The 24,156-nt window shown below is 43.0% G+C and overlaps 1 protein-coding gene across 3 annotated transcripts; it reads left to right on the top strand.

Moving 5' to 3' along the window:
• Positions 1-345: 345 nt before the first annotated feature.
• Trim45 (tripartite motif containing 45) lies at positions 346-10,180 on the top strand. 3 transcript variants are annotated; one of them, XM_040287338.2, is made up of 6 exons: positions 346-1,196; positions 3,177-3,910; positions 5,393-5,522; positions 6,033-6,147; positions 8,100-8,260; positions 9,148-9,287. In XM_040287338.2, the coding sequence occupies exons 1-5, from the start codon at positions 709-711 to the stop codon at positions 8,211-8,213; spliced, it is 1,581 nt and encodes a 526-aa protein (XP_040143272.1). In that variant the 5' UTR covers positions 346-708; the 3' UTR covers positions 8,214-8,260; positions 9,148-9,287. The 3 variants fall into 3 exon arrangements, with proteins under 3 accessions (XP_040143272.1, XP_040143274.1, XP_005334979.1); XM_005334922.5 differs by having other exon boundaries at positions 348-1,196; positions 8,134-8,260; positions 9,148-10,180; XM_040287340.2 differs by lacking the exon at positions 9,148-9,287 and having other exon boundaries at positions 8,036-8,168.
• Positions 10,181-24,156: the final 13,976 nt, after the last annotated feature.

Here is a 24,156-nt window from a genome sequence, read left to right as displayed (position 1 = left end):
TCCGACTGGGTCCCCGCCAATGAACTGCAGGGGATGCGGAGTTGCCCAAGCTTATTGGATGACGTTGGTGTCGATCTGGAGGGCGGCTGGGCCCAGAACGGCAAGGTCCGCCTCTCTCAGACGGTGATTGGAGTTCCCGGAGTCGACCAGGACTGGGATTGGTGCGAGGACGGGCGCCAGCTTTCGGGCCTGCTGGGCCAAAGCGCTGGGAGGAGGTGCCCACAGAGGAGCTAGCGGAGACTCGCAGCTCCCCTGCCCGCTGCACGCCCTCCGCAGAGGGAAGGAGCCAGAGGACCCTCTACCTCATCGCTTGTAGCGTGTTGGACGGGACCTTTGGGGCGGGCTGCAGGAGGCGGGTGGGCATGGGGGGAGTGAGAGGCAGGGGTCTTGGAGTTAGCGGTAGGGCTAGCTTGGAGATTTAGACCTGGAAGTGCAAAGGGGGAGGAATTGGGAAACAGGAGGCTGTGGGTGTGTTTGGTATGGGATGCCATGGAAAGGAGGGGGCCCTACCACAGATCTTGAGTAGATTTGTGGATAGTTTCTTGGAGGTATCCTCTACCTCCCGTTTGCCCTTTTATTTGCCAACAAGCAGTTCTCCATGGTCTCTGTTCAAGTTCTGGAAACTTTCTCTCTGGGTGGGTTTAATCAGCTGCACCATTATAGAACTGCCCAGGGTCTTTTCTGATACTGGGCACAAACCTTGGGAATATGTCAGAAAACAAGAAGCCACTTTTGGGCTTTGTGCACAAACTCCCCAGTGGGACTGCACCTGCGAACTCAGGCAAGACTCGCTGCCCTTTGTGCATGGGGCTTTTCAAAGCCCCCAGGCTCTTGCCTTGTTTGCACACGGTTTGCACCACATGTCTGGAGCAGCTGGAACCCTTCTCAGTAGTGGACATGCGAGGGGGAGACTCTGACACAAGCTCTGAGGGGTCCATATTCCAGGAACTCAAGCCACGAAATCAGCAGTCGCAGATTGGCATCCTCTGTCCTGTATGTGATGCCCAGGTGGACTTACCCATAGGTGGAGTGAAGGCTTTAACCTTAGACCACCTGGCCATGAATGATGTCATGCTGGAGAATCTGCATGGGGAAGGCCAGGGCCTGGTGTGTGACCTGTGCAATGACAGGGAAGTGGAGAAGAGGTGTCAGACCTGCAAATCCAATCTCTGCCAATTCTGCTGCCAAGCTCATAGGTAAAGATGGGATACACAACCTGTGTGACTTAAGAGTGGAGTACAAAGTGGTGTTAAGACAGAAATCTTGGCTGGGTGCATCGGCACACACCTGTAATCCCAGTGGCTCAGGAAGCTGAGGCCAGAAGATTGTGAGTTCAAAGCTAGCCTCAGCAGCTTAGTGAGGCCCTGTCTCTAAATAAAATACAAAAAATGGGCTGGGGATGTGGCTCAATGATTAAGTGCCCCTAGGTTCAATCCCTGGTTACCCTCCCCTCCCCAAAAAGAGAAAAGAAATCTTTGGTGGGTAATTTAAAAGGAACACTTTCTCTAATACCATCAAAGATCAAAGACTAATTCACACTCTAGCACAGTAGTTAACCCCATCAGCTTAGAATAATACTTGTAGTAATAACAGTGAAGGTTTGCATAGTCCTTTTCAAAGTGCATTCAGTTTCCTTTCATCATCAATCATTTGTGTAGTGCATAAGTGTAGTAGGTGCTGGAGAAGTGGTAGGATAGTATAATAGCATAGATTCTGCCCTTGATCTCATGATCATTGCAACTCTTATAGAAAGGCAGCACTGTTTTCATCATCATTTATTAATTGAAGGAATTTGCCAAGGTCCCACATTTGGTAAGTAAATGGGTAATAGAATCAAGTCTTAAATCCAGATCTTTAGACTATTCTGTGTGTGTGTGTGTGTGTGTGTGTGTGTGTGTGTGTGTGTGTGTTTTAACAAATGCCATCTTAGGATAGGAGCTGATTAACTAGACCTCAGTTTAGCCTTATGCCATCGAGTTACTCTGTAGCTTGGAGAAGTAGATATTATTTGGGGTGCCAATTATGTCTTCTGTCACACTTTGTGAACAGTTTGTGAGATAGATCATTCATTTTCCCTTGATACCCTACCCTACTCCACTCTAGGATGTCCAAATATAAAATGACCAAGCTTTTAGGATTAGCCTAAAATAGTTCTTAAGTTCTGACTTCCATTTGTTTTCTGGCCTCACCAACAGAACAAATTAGTAGTCTTCACTCTTTCTATTTTTATCTGGTAATTATATGACAATCCCTGTGACTGTATTGCTGCCAGCCAAACAGCTGACCCTTTTTCTATGCAACTAGTCTTCTGGTGCCAGGATAGGCACTTCAGTTTCAAGTTAATATAATGCTAATAGGGAAACTCTGAGCAGTCCCAAGTTTTCCTAGGGATTTTCCTGAATCTCTGGAGGGCTACAAAAAGGGGGAATTAAAAGAAAGCTTTGATTTTTTTTTCTAACCATTGATTTCACTTTTTAATAATGTGAAAATGTCTTAAAGGACATTCTAGTCTGCTGATGGTGGGTGATGTAGGTATTGGTCAAAGAAAATGCTTTAGGTGAAAGCCAGATAAAAGTTTTTGTCAGGGCCAGCTACTGCTTTTAACTTTTTGTTTTTTACCACTGACCTTTTTTATTTTTAATTTTGAGGCAAGGTCTTGCTAAGTTACCCAGGCTCACATTGAACTTGGAATCCTCCTGTGTCCGCTTCCCAAGTTGCCTAAATTATAGGTGTGCACCACCTTGTCCAGCTAGGTAGCTTTTTAATTGCTATGCCATTTGGCAGTTTATGTAGCTTGGTGCTGGTTTTCATAGTGTTCATCTCTAGCTTGCTGTAGAAGCAGGCCGTGACTTTTTGTCCAAATTCACCAAGTTACTGGGGAAAGTTTTAGGATGTCATCTTGGCCTTATAACCATTTACAAAAAAAAAAAAAAAAGTCACAAGCCAAAGCCCAAGATTACTCCTATTTTGTTCTGGAATAACAGCCATTTTCGGTAGATATTGGTCCTACTGTACCGACAAGTAATGAATCAGAGAGGATCATGCAGTTAGGGGTTAGAACAAGGAATGGAACTCAGATTTATTTTTTCAGAGCCCATTCTCCTAAAACTTCTGCCAAACTGTGTTCCACCTTGGAATCATTTCCTAATATCCTGTTTCTACCGGCTTGTTCACAGGCGACAGAAGAAAACCAGTTATCACACCATGGTGGACCTCAAAGATCTGAAAGGCTACAGTCGGGTTGGGAAGCCTATCCTGTGTCCTATTCACCCTTCAGAGGAGCTGAGACTGTTCTGTGAATTCTGTGACCGGCCCGTGTGCCGTGATTGTGTGGTGGGGGAGCACCGGGAGCACCCCTACGACTTCACCAGCAACGTCATCCACAAGCATGGGGACTCGGTGCGGGAGCTCCTCAGGGGCACCCAGCCCCGTGTGGAGGCCCTGGAGGAAGCCCTGGCTCAGATCAAAAGGGTGAACAGTGCTCTCCAGAAGCGAGTGGAGGCGGTGGCTGCCGATGTTCGAAAGTTCTCCGAGGGCTACATCAAGGCCATCGAGGAGCACCGGAACAAGATGCTGAAGCAACTGGAAGACATACGGGTCCAGAAGGAAAACTCCCTGCAGCTGCAGAAAGCACAGCTGGAACAGCTGCTGGCCGACATGCGGACGGGAGTGGAGTTCACGGAGCACTTGCTGACCAGCGGCTCGGATTTGGAGATCCTCATCACTAAGGGGGTGGTGGTGGAACGGCTCAGGAAGCTGAACAAGGTGGAATATAACACCCACCCTGGGGTAAACGATCACATAAGCTTCTCTCCTCAGGAGAAGGCGGGCCAGTGCCATGGCTATGAAGTGTATGGGGCCATTAACACCAAAGAGGTGGATCCAGCCAAATGTGTCCTTCAAGGAGAAGGTAGGAAGGCATTTGTCATGGGCATTGAGAGGGCAGTGGACAGGGACGTGGTGTTTCAAGGACTGGGGCTTGTTCAACTGGAAAAGAGATAAATTGGTTAAAGACAGTGATCTGCTGTCTTGCCCCTTTCTTTCCAATTTGTTCTGGTCAAGAGTGCTGTTGACATTTAATACAGGTGTGAGACCTCACCCTGTTCCACTTCAGACAAGTAGTGACTCCCAGAAAACCCAGGGATCATGCTTTGTTTCCATCAGAGGCTAGAAATCGGGACAGTGCCTGCAGAGATAGATAAGGGCAATGACAAGGGCAGGGTGAGGTCTGCCAGCTCAGTGTGGCAAGCCTCAGCTGCCTGCATCATGCTCTGTAGGAGCTTAGAGAGAAATGAGGAAGACGACATTATGTTTTCCTTTCTTCCTTGTCCATCCTTGGTATACGTAAGCCTTATATCATTGGCACGTAAAGGAATATGGTAGGTACTGGGCATGGTGGTGCACACCTGTAATCCCAGCAGCTCGGGAGGCTGAGGCAGGAGGATCACAAGTTCAGAGCCAGCCTCAGCATAAGAGAAAGGTGCTAAGCAACTCAATGAGACTCTGTCTCGAAATAAAACACAAAATAGGGCTGGGAATGTGGCTCAGTGGTCAAGTGCTTCTGAGTTCAATCCCTGGTCACCACCCTCTACCAAAAAGAATAGGTGTTTCATTCATCAGGGAAAGAAATGGTTTCTTTTGCCCTGTGTTGTATTTCTAAAAGAAGCAGATTCGTCTAATATATATTTCACAGATCAGTCCTGATGAGAAAATGGAGTTCAAGAATCATCCTGACTCTGGCAGGGAATTTATAACTTTGGAAGTCACAGATACCTCTAAGAATGATCTATTCCCCCAGAAACACCAATGAAACTAGGGCATATACTTTGAGGAGATTTTTATACCCTTCATGAGCCTCTCCATAGACGTCCTATTAGTTATAAAGCCTGGGCTAGGAGACCTGGTTCATCTGGATGCTGGGCTGAAGGCTCTAGCATTTGGATACCCCCCACCCCAGCTTGACATAAGTTGCTGTGTTGCAGACGATCTCACAACACAGAGGGTCCAAATTGGTCAGCTGTATCCTCTGCCTATTCCAGCAGGATCCAGAGCTCAGAGAGTGTGGTTTTGCAGTGTCTGACCCCTCACAGATCTAGAGATTTCCTTCTCCCAGTACTTGGATCCATCCTGAGTCTTTTCCAAGCTTCCTTAAGAAGTGAAGATAAAGTTCAGGAACGTGTACAACTCAAGAGCCAATCTCCCAGGAGGAATTCCCAAGAGATATACTCAGGAAGGCAGGAGGGAAAGCGGAAAGAAAGAGAACAGGGTGGTTACAATAGGCAGGAAGCACAACTTTTGTTCTGAAAAAGAAAAAGCTAGATGGTATCTCACCTGGGGATGTGGTCACTATGGTTTGCCTTTGAGGTGAGCACTGAGTGTTTATGTTTTGCAGATCTCCACAGAGCTCGGGAGAAACAAACAGCCTCTTTCACCGTGCTTTGTAAAGATGCAACAGGAGAGAGCATGGGCAGGGGAGGAGACAATGTCCACGTTGCAGTTCTCCCTAAAGATAAGAAAGACAGGTTTGTGGTGTGCAGTCAGGTGTCGTGGGTAATAAGCAGTGAGGAAACTGGAAACATGAGATCCTTTGGGTTATTGGAGATGCAAGTGTAGTAGTCCATGTTATCTTTATGTTATCATCAGTTGGACCAAATCTGTTTTCTTTTGTGGATTGTTTTCCTATATCCAATACTCTCTCAAAGATTTAGTCTGCCCCTTAGATTACCTTCTTCCCAGCTTTGGAATAGATGGAACTTTTTCCAGATTGGACCGAATTTTACCCTTCCTAAAATGTAACCTACCTTTGCTACTAAGTTATGCCAGAAGCATATTTCTATCTCTCTGGAATTGGAGTATAGAGAAAGGACTGAAAGTTAACCTCTGAGACAAGTGGAAGAAGCATCCCCTTTGGGGGACATTTAAAATTGTTATCGAGTGAAATGATATAAGAGTTCACATCCTAAAATGGTAGGTAGCTGAAGCAGGTTTGTGAGAGGGAGTAGGATTTTTTTTTAATTCTTGTCTCCATTTAGTCCAGTCAGGACAATGGTCCAAGATAACAAGGATGGAACGTACTGCGTTTCCTACACCCCCAAGGAACCTGGTCTCTACACCGTGTGGGTCTGCATCAAAAAGCAGCATGTGCAGGTGAGTAAGACCCCTCCCCCACCCACCCAGCGCATGATGGCCCCGGCTTCTTTTACCCTGCTCCCCTGGTTCTGTTATTTTGGGATCTGGTGACATATCATAAGATCAGCTGCATAAAGATTGAGTAAGATTCTCTTCTTATTTCCCCCCATCTCCTCACTGTAGAAAAAGTCTAGATTTTGCTACTCTTATTCTTACTAGAGGATTCTAGTGACATAAGAACTCTTTATCCCTATTTCCCCTCCTGGCAGTTCTGCTTATATTTTATCATTCTTTTTGTCAGTTTGTTGGAATTCTTAATTTGGGGAAGATGCCCCAAACATGGGCAATCTATCAGCAGACAGAATGTAGTCTAGCTCAGTATTTTCCAGAGTTGTGCACACTGACCAGACGCAGACTGGCTGGGACATAATTGGTAGGGTTATACCCCCTCCTCTCAACTGACCATCATCCATCTGCCTAACCATCTGCCCATGTAATTCTGTACTCTGTTTTACATATATGCTTATCTGTTACCATGGTTACTATGCCACCTCCACAAATAACTGTGATACTTTCTGGTTTGTGAAGTGTTTTAAAACTGGGTAATCCATGTCCCGCAGATTTTCTCTTGTTTACATCTGCTAACACTGGAGTAGTCAGAAATTCCCATCAACCAGAAAACAACATTGCTGGGAATACTAGAACACTATGCAGTATCATGATCTCTTAGGCTAGTAGGTTGTATACTAGGCAAACTCATTCAACAGCCATTTATTGCTTACTTAATCACAGTATGTCATGAAAGTTTAGATGTTTTTGTACATTACTTCTGTTTTCTTCAAAATCACTCAAGTACAGGGATCATTGTCCAATTAGAGTAAGATCGATCTTGCCACACTATGCAGTAGCTCTGTAGCAAAATCAGATTTTGAACCTATTTCTTCAATGCTTGGTTTGTGTTTTTTAAATGAATTGTGTGTTAGCTTTCTGTAACAAAATACCTGAGATAATCAACTTGAAAGAAGGAAAGATATTTTGGCTCACAGTTTGAGAGGTTTCAGTCCATGTCCCTCCTTTAAAATGAGGGGGGGGGATATAATATTGAAAAGGCTTCTAAGATTCCAGGCATTTTACTTGGTGCTTTCTCAGACTATGTGGTTCTCACATATGAATAGACAAAGTGCAACACTCATTAAACATTTTTTGTTTTGTTTAACGTAGATAGAAATTAGAAAATGAAAGTTATCCTTAAAGAGAGTGGGAGAGTTACTGGAGAATAATTAGTTGCAAAGGTTTAACCTTTCTCCCTTCCATACATTCACAGTCCCATGATAGGTGGATGGGCAAACAGATGTGTTGTGACCAGGATGGAGGACCAGGAGGAAAGAGGGTAGCCCACTATGTAAGGGGAGAAGGCATGTGGTGAGAAACTGGAGATAGAGCTACAGGAGGTCCCAGCCTTGTGGTTGCAAAGTTCTACAAATTACCCCTGAGATTACTTAAGAATTACGACTAAGCATCCTAAAGACCAAAGGCAGTCCCATAAAAGCACAAATCAAGATGATTGACATATCAGGTGGTCTACGCACTTTCATTTCACACATGGGAGGCAGAACTCCTTGTGAAAAAGCTTAACCTGATTAGGATATGGGCTTCTGCTTTTCTGCCATCCCACCAGAACAAGCCCTATCTAATTCAGATGTCACTGAGAACAGAACTGACTCTGTGGGATCCCACTCAGTGTCCAAGGGGTGCTGTCAAGCAGTTTCTATGGTGAGAAGTATGACAGAAGGCTGCACAGGCTCCTTGACTCCAATTTTACTGCATTTGTGTCTACCCCCACCCAGCTGAGCAGAGTTCTTGTCTTCTCTTCTGTTTCTCCACTACTGTCCTCGTCCCTCCAAAGGCGGGCTCCTTGGCTAGACTGTTTAGCACATAGCAATGCTCGGCACACCCTGTTGACTCATAAGGTGCTGTTCTTTGCTCTTGGCCTGAACACGGAAGGGCTCACCATTCACTGTGACTGTGAGAAGAAAGCGGCGCCCGCACCTGGGTGTGTTTCACTGCTGCACCTTCTGCTCTAGTGGAGGCCAGAAGAACGTGCGCTGTGCCTGTGGAGGCACCATGCCTGGTAAGGAGGAGCACCATTCATTACCCTTGGGACTGTCTTCCAGGAGTAGGGATCAACTGACATCCCCCACCCCACCGCACTGCCACATAGCCACTAGGTCCGGATGCTGGGACTGAGGCCTTGTTTCTAGGAAGCATAATCTGTTTTGGGTGCAGACACAGTAGAAGTTCCACTTTATCTGGCTTCTATATTCTGAGCTGATATTGCAGGTTGAAAGTTCTGAGTTCTGTTTGGTTTGGATACAGTTCACCAATCCTGCAATCCCATGCTTTCTCTGGGATTTTCAATTTCAGTCTATACCCTTTCCAGGAGGCTGAGCAATTTGAGAAAGATAGACCCATCTTACCCCTTTTAAAACCTTAAAGAAATTCCGAATGAGGCAGTGATTGGGGAGTGGATGATTAGATCCGTTAAACCAGGTCTGGCTCTCTTGTTGGTGATAGGGAGATCGCAGACAATAGATGGAATTATTTTTTTAAATTGCTCTATCATGTCCTTATTCTAATGGTGGGCCATAAAATGGGCTTTTGTACCCTTCCTTATAACCACTCCCGTACCTGCCTCCCTTTTCATTTCCTTTCATCTACCCTTCTTTTTCATTTCATTTTACAATTGAAATTCAAATCCTTTCACTTTGCAGTTAAAGGCCAAACTAGTCCATCTCCTTCGGTCGGTGCATTTAAACACTGTTGGGAGAGCTTTGCTGACTTTCATTGATTTGCTGTGATGAGTCTTGAGCATCCTCCTACCATGGAGGGTCAGCTAGCTTGTTCCTCTCATCGGGGTTTTCTTAGGGAATGTCCAGGGTTGCCAGGAGGTTCAATTTCCGTGGTACCTGGACTCCACTCTCAGGGTTGTTTTTTCCCTCTCCTCTTTGTACTCTGCAGGTGGGTACCTAGGCTGTGGCCATGGGCACAAAGGCCATCCTGGTCGTCCTCACTGGTCTTGCTGTGGGAAGTTGACTGAGAAGTCTGAGTGCACATACATAGGTGGGCCGAGCACCTCAACGAGTCTACTCAGGACTGTGGCACTCTGATGCTTCCTGGTGAAACCCCAGACAGCTGGATTTCAGACTTCCAGAGGATTCCAAAGCTCAATTAATTCTGAAGAGACTGATAAAATTAAAAACAAAGTGCCTTATCTTATTTTATAGTTCAAGTGCTTATTTGTGAGTTACTCACCGATTGTACTTGTAGACGGTTGACTGTGTTTCTCTTTAAGGTAGGTTGGTGTGTGCTCTTTCTCTTTTGTACAGGTGTGGAAGAATCGATGCCCTTGGAACTTAGTCATGGGGTGGGGGATAATTTAGCTCCTTACTTTCTGATATATTATAACCTTTTTAATTTTTCCCTGAGCTATGTTATTTAGATATTTCCCTTGGAATATAACTGCCCCCTCCCCTATCTTATCCACTGGTTCTTTAGCACACTTTCACTGGATTTACTGGTCCATATTTTGTAACCATTATAATGTGACCTTGCTATTTGGGCAGGTGTCTCCCTCCTCCCTCTCTGGACCATGTCTCCTCCTGCCTCCCAAATCCTGAAGGATAGCTCTTGGTGTAGGGTGTACAAGTAGAACATTAATAAGAGGGGGTTGAAATACATCTCGCATGTCTATTGCAGTTCTGTTGATGCCAGGTGACCTGGACACCGTCACCCCCCCCACCCCGCTTCAAATCATTTTGATTTTTAGAGAATCATCTTTGCTTGTGTGTATATGCCTGGAAACTTAACTGAAAGCTTTGATTCTTATAAGGTGCCTTATTAGCTGCTAGAGAATTCTGGGGAGAGGAAATAGCACTGGTGCCTCAGCCCTGCCAAGGACTTTTCTGTATATGTTTTGTGTGTTCTGCGGGGACTCTCGATTTCTTCTATAGCAATAAACTCAGCATATATTAAATAAAATTATTGAAATCTGCATTGTAAGATTCCTTAAGTTGTGGGTGACTCATCTGAGAGGTGACTTGGGTCAGGCAAAGCAAGCGAACTCATTAGATGGTGACGGGCAGATCTTCTGGGGTGTATTTCCTTCTTGAGCCCGACATAAACACTAACATGTTCTCTCTGGTCTCATCTTCTTCTGGAAACATTCCCGTCCGCCTCCTTAACCCAAATCTGGTCTTCCCAGAAGATGCTGTTTCCCATCACCCTCTCAGATTGTTAGCAATGGGTTCTCCCTCACTCCTGATAACCGTGGGCCAAGGGTCAGGTAAGGGTCTTTTTTTAGTTTGTCATTGCTGCTTTTAAGATCAGTGATTCTCAACCAGGAGTGACTCTGCGCCCCAGAAGATATCTGGCAAAGTCTCAGAGAAAGTTTGGTTGCCACTCCTGGGGCAGGTACCAGCAACATCGAGTGGGTACAGGTCAGGGATGCTGCTGAGTGAGCATTTTACAGTGTTCAGGACAGCTTCCCCAGACAAGGAATTACCCAGTCCAAAATGTCAGTAGTGCTTGAAAAACCTCTTCTAGAAATTTATCCCACTTGTTTTCTAAAAATGATCATTCCCCCTCATTTCTTGATTATAGTGTCAAGCTAAGCTCGCTGTCACCCCAGTACAGTTCCTCATCAATCTCAGGGTAATTCAGTAGCCATATAGACCTTGGGGTTGTGAGGCCATTTCCACTTATCCTACCTTAGCCTTATTTCATTCCTTGATTCCACCCGCACCCTCTGCATAGTCTCAATCTCAGATGTTCTCCCACGACCTCCCCTCTTCTTACTTGCCCACTGTGATAACCTGACTACTTATTCTTCTTTCCCTGGAACCCACGATGCAGTGATTCTACCTCTTTCTTGCTATTCCCCTCCTCCCCTCATGTCCTCATGTCCTCCCCTGCATCCTTCTCAGCTTAGACCATCATGACAATTGTTCTTGCACAGAGTGTCCCTTGTTATCTTGCCTGGCAGAACTGCAACCCACATCGGATCCAGCTTTTCACTTAACCCTCTGAATGATTCTGCAGAAAACCACTAAAACATGATGACTAGTCCCACTTTAAACTTATGACCACTCATTGTAATGGGCTCTTAGCTTTGTCTGGTGTGTTGACAACATCTCCTTAGTTCCTGCCCTTGTCCCACTCTCCTAGATGATTGTTTCATACTTTCTTTCTCTTTAAACTCCAATTTCTACTCCACCTTCTCCTCTCCACTTAAGACCTTGCTTCCTGTTTCACCAAGAAAATAAAAGGATTCAGAAGAGGATTTCCTGACTCTCCCACCACACCTGTGAATCTACCTGTATTCCTATCAAAAGCCAACTTCTGCACGGTGTCCTAGATCCCATGCCATCACTCCTACCCAGAGCTGTCACTCCAATGGCTTTCCCCTCGATGGCATTTCTCATTTTAGGAAACATGCTACAATATTTCCCATGTTAATACACAGATTTCTCTTGATTTTTCTTAGTCCACCTTGGCTGTAACAGTACCTTGGACTGAATGGCTTAAGCAATAGTTCTGGAGTCTCCAAGTCTGAGATCAAGGCACTAGCAGGGCAGGTTTCTGGTGAGTCCTCTATCCCTGATTTGTAGTTGGCAGCCTTCTTGCTGATCCTCACGTGGCCTTGCCCCTGGGTGCTTATGCTCCTGGTATTTCTTCCTCTTCTCATAAGGACACCGACCAGCCCTCCTGGATTAAGGCCCCATTTAACCTTAATTACCTTTGTAAAAGCCCTATTTCTAAATTCTGCTCTGTTAGGGGATTAGGGCTTCACCTGGCAATTTTGAAGGAACCACAATTTGGTCTATAATAACTTGCCCGTTTAGCAATCTATTTCTCAACTCCCCAGACCTCAGTAGCATTGAGATTTGTTATCTCTACCTCCCTCCCTTCATTCTCTCTTAGATTGCATCCAGTCATTTTTTAACCCTCAGAACACTACACTGAACTAGCTCTTTTCAATACCAATAGTAATAGCCATGTTACAGAATCCAAGGGAATTGTCAATCTTTATCCTTTTTGATCTATCAGTAGCAATTATCATAGCCGGTCACTTTCCCCTCCGTGAAACATTGTCTTCCCTTGTTTCATGTGGCATGACTCTTCTTGATTCTCCTATCTCATTGTCTATTCCTGCTCAATGTCCTTTGCTAGATCCTTCTAATCTTACTGTTCTCTACATATGGGAGAGAACCAAGGAACAGTGCTTGCATTTCTGTCTTTCCCCTGCTCCCTAGATGATCTCCTCCTATCAGGATTTTAAATACCATTTATATACTGACTTCCAAATTTATCTCCTGGTCCAATCTCTGTATAGGACAGTGTCCAGTAGCTTCTTTAACCTCTCCCCTTGTATGTATAATAGGCACCTCAAATTTAAGATGTCCAAAACAGATTTACAGTTTTCAATTCTTACTTTCCCTTTGCTCACCACCACCAAATCACTTCTCCCACAATCTTCTACATCCCTTTAAAAGCACAAGTCCACTCTTAGAGGTGGTAGAGCCAATAGCCTTGGAGACGTGCTTTGTGTGTCTGTCATATACCACATCCAATCCTCAGGCAAATCCTGTCAGCCCTTCCTTCAAAATATATCTACTGACTGTGCTTTTCACCTCCATTGCAACCATCCTGGTCTGAGATACCAAGATATCTTAACCTGAATTCTTACCATTTTCTTCCAACTGGTCTGTTTCCACCCATTACTCCCTTACATTATACTCTCGACCCAATATTCAGAGTGATCCTTTCAAAACGTGTCAGAGCATGTCATTCTGTGCTCCACGTCCTCCAGGGGTCTCCCGTCTTACTCAGAACAATAGCCAGCCTATGTGCTTCACGTCAGCAGTGAGATCTGGATCCTGCTCTTCTCTCATCTCCTGCCCATTCCCCTCCATCAGTCTAGTCTAACCAAACGCCTGCCTGCTGCTCCTGACACTCCAAGCACTCTCTGCCTTGGGGCCTAAAAATCACTGCCCCTCCGTGTGAAATTCTCTTCTCACAGTTACCTTTATGATTCATTCCCTTATTTCTTCAGAAGAGGTTTCTATTTTAATGACAGCTATCATCCTATTAGTGAGGTCCCTCACTACCCCATGTAAAATAGCAACATCATACCCCAGGATTCCATATTACCCTGCAGAGGCTCCATCCCTTCTGACATGTATATTCTACTTATGCTCTGTCCTTTCATACCAGACTGTAAACTCGGTGAGAGCAGGGACTTGGTAACTACTCTGTTGTCCCCTTGTAGGGACAGTTCTTGGCATACAGTAGAGACTAAATGTTCTGTTGAATGAATTTAGATTTATTTGGTAGACTTTTCAGTTTGGATCTACTTAGTCTGTTTTCATAAGACTTCCCTTCTTTCAAACTCCAACATTTCTTATTTAACCAAATACCACTTGGGGAAAAAAGTCTCCGACTTCTCTCAAACTTGGTGGATGAATTATGCGCACCCAAGGGACCAGCCTTGAATTTTCCAGTTACCTCAGACAGCTAGGGAATAGCTTGCCATAAAGAAGCCTGTGGCATTACATCATCTTTCCCCATGGGTCTTTTTATGAATCCGATTGCAGAATTGTGGATAAAAATCATTTACTTCAGGTAGAAGCTGCTATACATGAAGTTATGTTGCAGTACAAAATTTCTATAAGATGCCTGGTTTTGGGTTAGTGACGTGGGCTTTAAACACTACTAATGGTAACAATTCTTCTAGAATTATCTAAAGTGTGGGTGGGTGGCAGCTGGGGAGGCTGACCTTGGCCTGTACCATAAGGAGCCTTAACCCAATTTAATTCAACTACCCTGCCAGCCAAAAGACCTGGTAAAGTAGGAGTGACCTACAGAGCTCAAGACTTCAAGGAGAGGAAAAAGGAGTTGGAGGATTTAGAACTTGTCTCCATGTAATGGAGTGCTGCAGAAATCGTCTGTGAGTTGTGAGCATTGGAGCATCAACAAGAAGCCGCATTATGATGTAGGTTAATGCTGTTGGTGTTAAGGTTAAAAAAAAAATGCATCACAAATTAGAGCCTCAGTCCTCTGGGATGTTGCACCAGGATAAACACCTTGGCCGTCTTAGAGAATAAACACATTTACCTGTTGGCCCACCCATTCTCTGATCTCAATAATCACCCGTCACCCATTCCCATTCCCTCTTGCTCAATTTTACCCCAGAGGATGGATACCTGTGTATTGGGTTTAGCTCAATTAAGAGGTTGTTTGATCAAGTGAATGCTAATTAGAAGGATGATACCGGAAGAGGCATTTCACTCTGCCCTGTTAGCCCCTACATACGGGTGTAGGAATTCCATCATTACTTCCAGAAAGATCTCCCATGACTAGGTTAAATCCCTGTGATAAACCTTCATACATACACACACACACACACACACACACACACACACACACACACACACACACGCCTCTCCATCCACACGATCATCACCATGCTGCTACACAGCCATTTGTAATTAATTTGATTAATGCCTGTTTCTCCCCTACTGCACTCAGGAAGGTAGGATTGTTTGGTTCTTGTTTGGTTCTGTTTATCTTTGTATTTGCAGCACCTAGCAGTGTCTGGCACAGCAGATGTGTGTGTGTGTGTGTGTGAGTGTGTGTGTACACATATACACATACACATAAACACACACACATTCACTCACACCTGATCAATAGTAGTATTCTCCTCATCATTCTTTTCATCCATAATCTCCACCTGCGCTCAGCCTGAGCTGGAAGGTAGTAAGCACATTGTGAACCTACACGAGTCGCCCCGTCCACTCTCTAGAGTAGTCTCCTTTTTTCATTTCCATCTCCCTCCCTCAGCTTCTGATCCCTGCAGTATGTGGTGCCATAACTGACTCTAATTTCATTCTAATTTTCCTCAAGGTCACACGCCCAGGAATTCTGAATTTCTGCACTGATTCTTTCTGTCCGCAGGTATGCTTTTCAGCTCCTCCTGGGCTTTCTAGGGCTAAATGCTGTATGACAAATAGCAGAAGGACATCCTACTTTGTAAACCCAGTTGTCTCAAGGTATTAGGGTAGACCCTAAAGTTTCAGGAATCAGAGAGACTACCAGTACTGGTGGCCCCATGAGTATTCCATTAATGAAGGAGAATCTAACTTCACCTGGGATCCCTACTAAGAGCCACTGCATTGAACAAGGGATAATCAGAGGAAACCAACCAGTGTTCATAAATAATCCTACTAAACCACCACATGATTGCCAGAGAAAGGGGTCATGTCCCATAAGAGTACAATTCTACCGACTGCTATTGCTAACGATTGTGTGGCAGCCAGCATTCTGGATGGGGTTTTTGGAGGGTCCAGGATTCCACCAGGCCACGGTATGCACCATGCTCTTGTCTAATCAACAGAGCTAAAGAAAAGTCAAACTGCTGACCTTCCATAATGGGAATTCTGCCACATAAGAAATACCTTATTATAAATGTGCTCAGGAACACTGTGCATTTTGGTGAGAGACATTCACTGCCACCTGCACCTAGGCTCTTTATTACTATGTTCCCAGACCTTGTCCTTTGCATGGCACTTCATGGTTTATAAAGCACTGATTACCTCAGATTGGCCATGCCCAAGTCTCCTGAGCTAGGCAGGCAGACATAAAAAGAAAACCCAGAAGTAGTTGTGTCACATAAAGGAAAGCCAGTTGACATCTGCAGGACTCACAGTGGCAATCCTCACTACACTGTGAGATGTGGTCCGTTTGGAGAGTGCAAAGACCCATCTTGTCACCTTACGAAATTAACTCACACTGAAGAAAATGAGCATGAGCCTAAGATAGAGACTGGAATGCCACTTATGTCAGTTCATAATGAGGCATTTCCATCCAAGGATTAGGATTTAAAAATGAGCGTTCTGTATACTCCATCCCAGCGGCGTGTCCACATCAATAGCTTCTTACTGTTGTAGGATCACCTTTCTGAGGCATATTTACATGGTTCTGCTAGCTTACGCTAAGACAGGGAAATATTTAAAAAGTGTGTAAGATGCCAGGAAGAATCTTATAGTAGATTACATTTGGCAATAGGCTTTGAATACTTGAAGATCTCTGCATCTCTCTCTCTCTAAACTAAAAGCCAAAATCCTGGAAACTAAACGTTAAGCCTTCCTTCTCTCGAGAGTGCTTGCTTAGACTGGGACACTAACAATGTTTATTTAATATTCTTCTGATTGACATTATTGACCTATTTATCTGATAAACGAGTTATGGTCTGTCTCTTTGTTATTCAATTCCCGGTAGAGCACAAGATCTATGCTAATCCACACATCTTAAAAATGAAACTCTGACATGACCAAGGGATCGCTAACTAGCCCAATATCAGACAACCAGCTAATGGCAGAGCCAGGGTTTTTTCCCCCATAGTATAGTACTGATGCATTATAGTTGTAATGGGATTTCTTATAACGCACATACACATGCACAAAATATAGCAATATAATTTGGCCAATGTCATTCCCTCGTAGTTCCCTTTTCTTTTCCTCTTCTCTCCCCCTGGTCCTTTTCCTCTGTTCTACTGATTTCCCTTAAAATTTCATGTGATCCTTCTCGCCTGTTTTTTCCTTTTTTTCTCTCCAGTTTCCACATTTAAAAGAAAACATACAACCCCTGAACTTCTGAATTTGGATTATTTCACTTAACATAATGTTCTCTAATTTCCTGCAAATAACATAATTTCATTCTTCTTTATGGCTGAATAAAACTCAATTGTGCATATATACCACATTCTCTTTATCCATTCATCTGTTGATGGACACTTAGGCTGGTTCCATAGTTTAGCAGAGCCTGAGTTTGTACATTATTGCTGAACTGAGAGCCATTAAATCTCAGGCGACTCTATCTTTTCTCTGTTGTATTGATCTTATAATTTCAAGAGGGTAATTTTACTGCTTTCTTGATTTTATTAGGGACCTCACTGTAGTTGCAATTAAAAAAATATAAGAGTTTTAACTTTTACTTAACCTGAATAGGAACTTCTAGACATTTATTTTAAGAAGTAAATGTTGAATGATACATTTTAGGATCTTTCCTAAAGGTTTCTCCTTTTATGAATTGCACATTAACTTTATTCTTTAAGTAAAACTAATGTCTATCCTTATTTTTCTCCTGCAGTATTATCATCCACATTATAATGGACTGGGATATAATAACATGAGCAAATTTTCAGACAGCTTCTCAAAGGCCAAGTTTACTTACTCCTTTCTGATTTTATCACCTCCATCAGACTGGGGGACAGAAAGCACTGAAGGCCAATTTACTGAAGAAAATTGAACATTTGTGTTTGCTATTACCCAAGGACTTGGGGAAAAAGTATTTGTTGATTTTCAGTTCCAGATGAACTGAGTCACATAGATTTTTCTCAGTCAGTAGCCAAACAATTATTCAGATGACATCTTCCAATGTATGGAGTGCTCCAACCAGGGAGACTGTCATTCATTGCTTGTTGAGCTTACGAAGAATGTGTAGACATCCATTGTAAACCTTATGTTTCCAAAATCTCAAATGTAGGAAAAATATGCAGGCATACAGATATATAGGCTAATTATTAGTAACAATATGAATATATTTAAAGTTTTTAAAACTTTGTATTTTTGTAAAAATGATTTTCTTTTACAATTATTTTCCTTTTTTAAAATCATTTTACCAATATGATATATGGAGCCAAAGAAAACAATAGTAGTATTAATAAAACCCCCTAAGATTCCTTGTCAGATTTAATTCTACCCAATGGCAAATAATTGTTTCAGTTGTGGTTTGAAAAAATAATTAAACATATGTGTGTATTTAATATAATTTCCTTAGAAAAATAAATCATTTGAAGTATCTATAAATATCCCGGAAAATACACTGATTGATATAAATCAACGCTAAACACATACATGGCTCAGTCAAGGAGGCTGTGCCTTGAGCCCATCACCTGTCACTACCTTTGATATGTGCCTGGCTCAGCCTAGAGAACGTGGACAAACCCGGATGTGCTTAGTCTTCAAACTGGTGGAGCAGGGGTGGTGGAGAGAGGCAGAGAACCTGATCTAGCAGCCTAGATGGCCCTATTTTAAGACTGAAGTGTAAATAGACTTGGTATCGGGCCCACACCAGAGCTGATATTGTTGGGAGGGTATGGTGTCCCATTAGCAAAAGGCAAGGATGCTGGGAAAGATGGAACCAGCTGTGTGCTACCTTGAATGTTTGTTTTTCCAAAGTCGGGTTCCGAAAACACAACTCCAAGGCACATACACGATGAAATGCAAAATTAAACTTCTGGCTACTGTATTGAACTTTTGCAAAGAACCTTTCCTCCAAGCACATCTTCCTTCCCCTCCTTGACTTGTGCCTTTGAAAAATCTAATACAAAAGGGTACACTTTTACATTGCTGGTGGGTCTGCAAATTGGTGGTGTGGCCAATTTGGAAAGCAGTTTGGAGATTCCTGGGAAAGCTGGGAATGGAACCACCATTTGACCCTGCTATTGCCCTTCTCGGACTATTCCCTGAAGACCTTAAAAGAGCATGCTACAGGGATACTGCCACATCGATGTTCATAGCAGCACAATTCACAATTGCTAGACTGTGGAACCAACCCAGATGCCCTTCAATAGATGAATGGATTAAAAAAAAACCATGGCATTTATACATCATGGAATATTACGCAGCACTAAAAAATGACAAAATCATGGAATTTGCAGGGAAATGGATGGCACTAGAGCAGATTATGCTTATTGAAGCTAGCCAATCCCTAAAAAACAAATACCAAATGTCTTCTTTGATATAATGAGAGCAACTATGAACAGAGCAGGGAGGAAGAGCAGGAAGAAAAGATTAACATTAAACAGAGACATGAGGTGGGAGGGAAAGGGAGAGAAAAGGGAAAGTGCATGGAAATGAAGGGAGACCCTCATTGTTATACAAAATTACATATAAGAGGTTGTGAGGGGAATGGGAAAATAAACAAGGAGAGAAATGGATTACAGTAGATGGGGTAGAGAGAGAAGATGGGAGGGGAGGGGAGGGGGGATAGTAGGGGATAGGAAAGGTAGCAGAATACAACAGTCACTAATAGGGCATTATGTAAAATTGTGGATGTGTAACCGACGTGATTCTGCAATCTGCATTTGAGGTAAAATTGGGAGTTCATAACCCACTTCAATCTAATGTATGAAATATGATATGTCAAGAGCTTTGTAATGTTGTGAACAACCAATAAAAAAAATTTTTTTTAAAGTGCTGAAATGAGTCACTGAAGATAGCTGGTGCTCAGAGGAAAGATTCCATCCAACAGATTCCTACTCCCCCATCCTGAGTCCTCCCAGCAGTGCTCCACTTAACCCAAATAAAATGGTAAAAGAATAAAGACAGAGTTTGACTTTACACCTGTAGCCTTGTGAACTCTGTGCTTTGCCTGTGATCACGATTCATGCCGTTTTCACAGCCAGGAAAGACGGTCCCCTCTGCATTTCTTCATCCTGCGGTTTTGTCCAAGTGTCCTGGTCAGGCTGACCGGACCTGTTGTCTCAGGAGCTTAAATTGTAGGCATCCGTGACATGAGACTAAACTCAGGCCTCTTTTTTGTGTTCTTCCTGATTTTCAAATGTCGATTAAGGTCTGTTTTCAGAAGAAGGTTGAGTGTGCTGTTCAGTGGTAGAGCGCTTGCCAAGAATCAACGTGTGAACACTTCGCTTTCACAGGCCCTGGGACTCAGGGTGGTGACTGGTTTCCTGGGTCACACTATCACTAAGGAGTGAAGACAAGATTCAGACCAAAGCTTTGAGAATGTTCTTTCTTTAGGAACCAGGATCCTTCTTTATAACACACTGAATAAAATCAAATGAATACCACACATCATGAGGTGCCTTGTGCATACACCAGGTTTCCATGCGCTTGTTGATAACTATGCTCTTTTGGAAAAGAGAATTTTAGTGAAATATGATGTGGTTTTCAGGCATCTGACTTGCCATGCATTAAAAGATGAAAAAAGAATTTCTCTCTTAATGGTTCTTGAAAGAATGCAAACATAATATGGCCAAAAAAATAAAATAAAATAAACAACAACAACAACATCTTTCCTTCTCGTCCTTGGTTATCAACATTCATCAGCTCTTCTCCTCCTGTTCCTGGCCCTCCAGTGTGTGGTAGTCAGGGCTTAAGCTGAAGCAGACAACAAATAGTAATAGCTGCTCCCATTAGAAACAAGGGCTGTTGAGGGAAGGTGGACAGCCGTGGGAATCAGGGGACACTGAGCTCATGTATTTTGCCTCGGATGATTGATCTTGAAAACATAAGCTTGTGAAGTGCTCTACCACTGATTCCAACATGGCGGCGGGCGCGGAGAGATCAAGTCTCTGACCTCTTCAGCTGTGCAGGCATAGGGAGTCGTAAACAGCCTAATTCTGTTTGCTCAGGATCACTAGGCAATGCTGAACTGACGTGGATCTGGGGCGAGCTGTTTGGGCCTCTCAGAACACACACTGAACCTGGATCGGCTGAATTCAAGCTCCGGTTCGCCTGCTTCCCGCAGACAAACAGCTGTGACTCAGCACTAATCCTTCCGGCTGAAACAACCGGTCAGCCCTTCTGATCCTACGGAGGTAAATGCCAACCGAGCCTTCATAGGTAGTGGCCACAGGTTTGAAACGGGGCTTGGGAGAGACAGTAAGGACCCACCCGTTGCATTGGTCACCCGGCAAAGGGAAACGAACTGTCGCCATTTGCAAGAGATACCACCATGGCAGACAACTGACGTCATCAGACTGCGGCGGAGGAGATAACTTCATTGAAACCTGCGGCTACAGGTGTGTAATCCCCTAGCCTTCCCTCTCCACACATCGGGGAAACCTTAAGGGCCAATCTCAGCTCTCCTCTAAGGACCCCTCCCAGCTCTCCCGTGAGCACGGTAGCCAGACCAAGGGAATTAGAGGTGGCACGGGACCCGCGGCGCAGGACTACCGCTCCCACCAGTGCTGACAGCTGAGGTCTCTTGCACCAGCTACTGGGGGTGTGGCTACCAGAGGGGCAGTAAAATTCGCTGAGGATTCTCAGCCCCAAGCTCTACAAACTTAGGGTCTGAGGGAATGGCAAACTGGAAGAGTGTGCCCAGTCATTCATGACAACAGGGCTCCCGGGAGCAGCAGACCTGGCGTGTACCCAGTATTGTGGTGAGCGGCACCCGTGAGAGGGGCCTGGCTAGAGGAAAAGTGGGGAAGTGACTAGACACAAGAGGACGCCCTAGGCACCCAGGATTGGAGACTCGCCCAGTCTGGGAGGAGGAGCTGCTGCACAGTGATTGGTTTCCGCGTATTGAGAGGAGAAACTTGGCCTGGTGGTCACAGCGCCACCTACTGGAAGAGAAGTTAATCAAACTCTAAGACTGCATTTATTAGTTTTTTGTTGTTGTTGTTGATGTTGTTTTTTTTTTGTTGTTGTTGTTTAATTTTGATTTGGGGTTTTCTTTCATTTTCATTTTTCTTTCTTGTTTTTTTAATTTTTTTTTTACAATTTTTTTTAAATTCTTTTTTCTTCCAATTTTAATTTTTTTTTATTATTTAAAATTTTTTTTTCTTTTTTTATTTCCTATTTTTTTTTCTTCTTTTGTCTTTTCATTTCTTTTCAATTATCTTATCCCCCCTTCCTTGAATTCTACCTGCTTACTCTCATTCTCTTTAGTGACTTTTTCCCTTCCCTTCTAATACCTTTCCTCCCAAGCATCAAATAAATTTATAGGAGTAAACAGTAACTCAGCAGTCAAACAGAACAAGAAGTAACATGAGCAGCTTGAAAAAGCAAGGAAGAAAAGGAGTACAAACAATGCAGGACAGCCTAAATATTCAGGAGGACCTAGAGTCATCAGAAAAATGGTCATATAAAGAACTCAAGGAACACCTTAGACAGATGGAATGGAACCTTAAAGAGGATACGAGACAGCAAATTCAATCAGCGAAAGAACACATTGAAAATGTATTACACAAACAGATAAAAGAAGAAGTTAAGCACCTTTATCAGGAGATAGAGATTATAAAAAAGAATCAAACCATAATCTTAGAAATGAAGGAAACTATAAACCAAATTAAAAACTCAAATGAGAGTATCACTAACAGAGTGGAGCAAGTAGAAGCCAGAACGTCAGATAATGAAGACAAATTATTTCATCTTGAAAAGAATCTAGCCAACTCAGAAAGGCTGGTGAAAAATCACGAGAAAAACATCCAAGAGTTATGGGATAACATAAAAAAAGCCAAACTTACGAGTCATTGGGATAGAAGAAGGTACAGAGATTCAAACCAAGGGAATGAGTAACCTGCTGAATGAAATAATTACAGAAAACTTTCCAGAAATAAAAAAGGAAACAGATATACAAATTGAAGATGCATGCAGGACACTGAGCACACAAAATCACAGTAGACCAACGCCAAGACACATTGTTATGAAGATATCCAATATACAAAACAAAGAGAAAATATTAAAAGCTACAAGAGAAAGGAGACAGATTACATTCAGGGGTAAACCAATAAGGTTAACAACGGATTTTTCATCACAGACACTGAAAGCAAGAAGGTCATGGAACAATGTATTTCAAACACTGAAAGACAATGGATGCCAACCAAGAATTCTGTATCCAGCAAAATTAAGCTTCAGGTATGACAACGAAATAAAAATCTTTCATGATAAACAAAAGTTAAAAGAATTTGCAGCCAGAAAACCAGCATTGCAAAGCATTTTGAGCAAAACACTACACGAGGAAGAAATGAAAAACAATAACCAAAACCACCAGAGGGAAGTGCCTCGGTAAAGACAGAGGGCGAGGGGAAAAATAATCATGGAGAAACAAACTAATTTTTTTTTAAAAAAAAGGATAAATAATCAAACATGGATGGAAGTACAAACCATATATCAATAGTAACTCTGAATGTTAATGGCTTAAACTCTCCAATAAAGCGACATAGGCTGATATCATGGATTAAAAAAACAAATCCAACAATATGCTGCCTCCAGGAGACACATCTGATTGGAAAAGACATACACAGGCTGAAGGTGAAAGGATGGGAAAAAATATACCACGCACACGGTCCTCGTAAGCAAGCAGGGGTGGCCATCCTCATATCGAATAAAATCGACTTCAAGACTAAGTTAATCAAAAGGGATAAAGAAGGACATTATATACTGTTAAAAGGAACCATTCACCAACAAGACATAACAATTATCAATATTTATGCACCTAATAATGGCGCTGCGACATTCATAAAACAAATTCTCCTCAAGTTCAAGAATCAAATAGACCACAACACAATAATTATGGGTGACTTCAACACACCTCTCTCACCATTGGACAGATCCTCCAAACAAAAGTTGAATAAGGAAACTATAGAACTCAATACCACAATCAATAACCTAGACTTAACTGACATATATAGAATATATCAACCATCATCAAATGGATTTACTTTTTTCTCAGCAGCACATGGATCCTTCTCAAAAATAGACCATATATTATGCCACAGGGAAACCCTCAGTAAATATAAAGGGGTGGAGATAATACCATGCATTTTATCTGATCATAATGGAATGAAACTGGAAATCAATGATAAAAGAAGGAAGGAAAAATCCTACATCACATGGAAAATGAACAATATGTTACTGAATGATCAATGGGTTACAGAAGACATAAAGGAGGAAATCAAAAAATTCTTAGAGATAAATGAAAATACAGACACAACATATCGGAATCTATGGGACACAATGAAAGCAGTTTTAAGAGGAAAATTCATCGCCTGGTGGTCATTCCTCAAAAAAAGAAAAAACCAACAAATAAATGAGCTCACACTTCATCTCAAAGCCCTAGAAAAGGAAGAGCAAAACAACAGCAAATGTAGCAGAAGGCAAGAAATAATTAAAATCAGAGCGGAAATTAATGAAATTGAAACAAAAGAAACTATTGAAA

This window comes from Ictidomys tridecemlineatus, chromosome 11 (genome assembly GCF_052094955.1).
Source record: "Ictidomys tridecemlineatus isolate mIctTri1 chromosome 11, mIctTri1.hap1, whole genome shotgun sequence".
NCBI classification, from domain to species: domain Eukaryota; kingdom Metazoa; phylum Chordata; class Mammalia; order Rodentia; family Sciuridae; genus Ictidomys; species Ictidomys tridecemlineatus.
The sequence above is the reverse complement of the archived record's forward strand: the minus strand, read 5'-3'. Positions and strand labels throughout refer to the sequence as shown.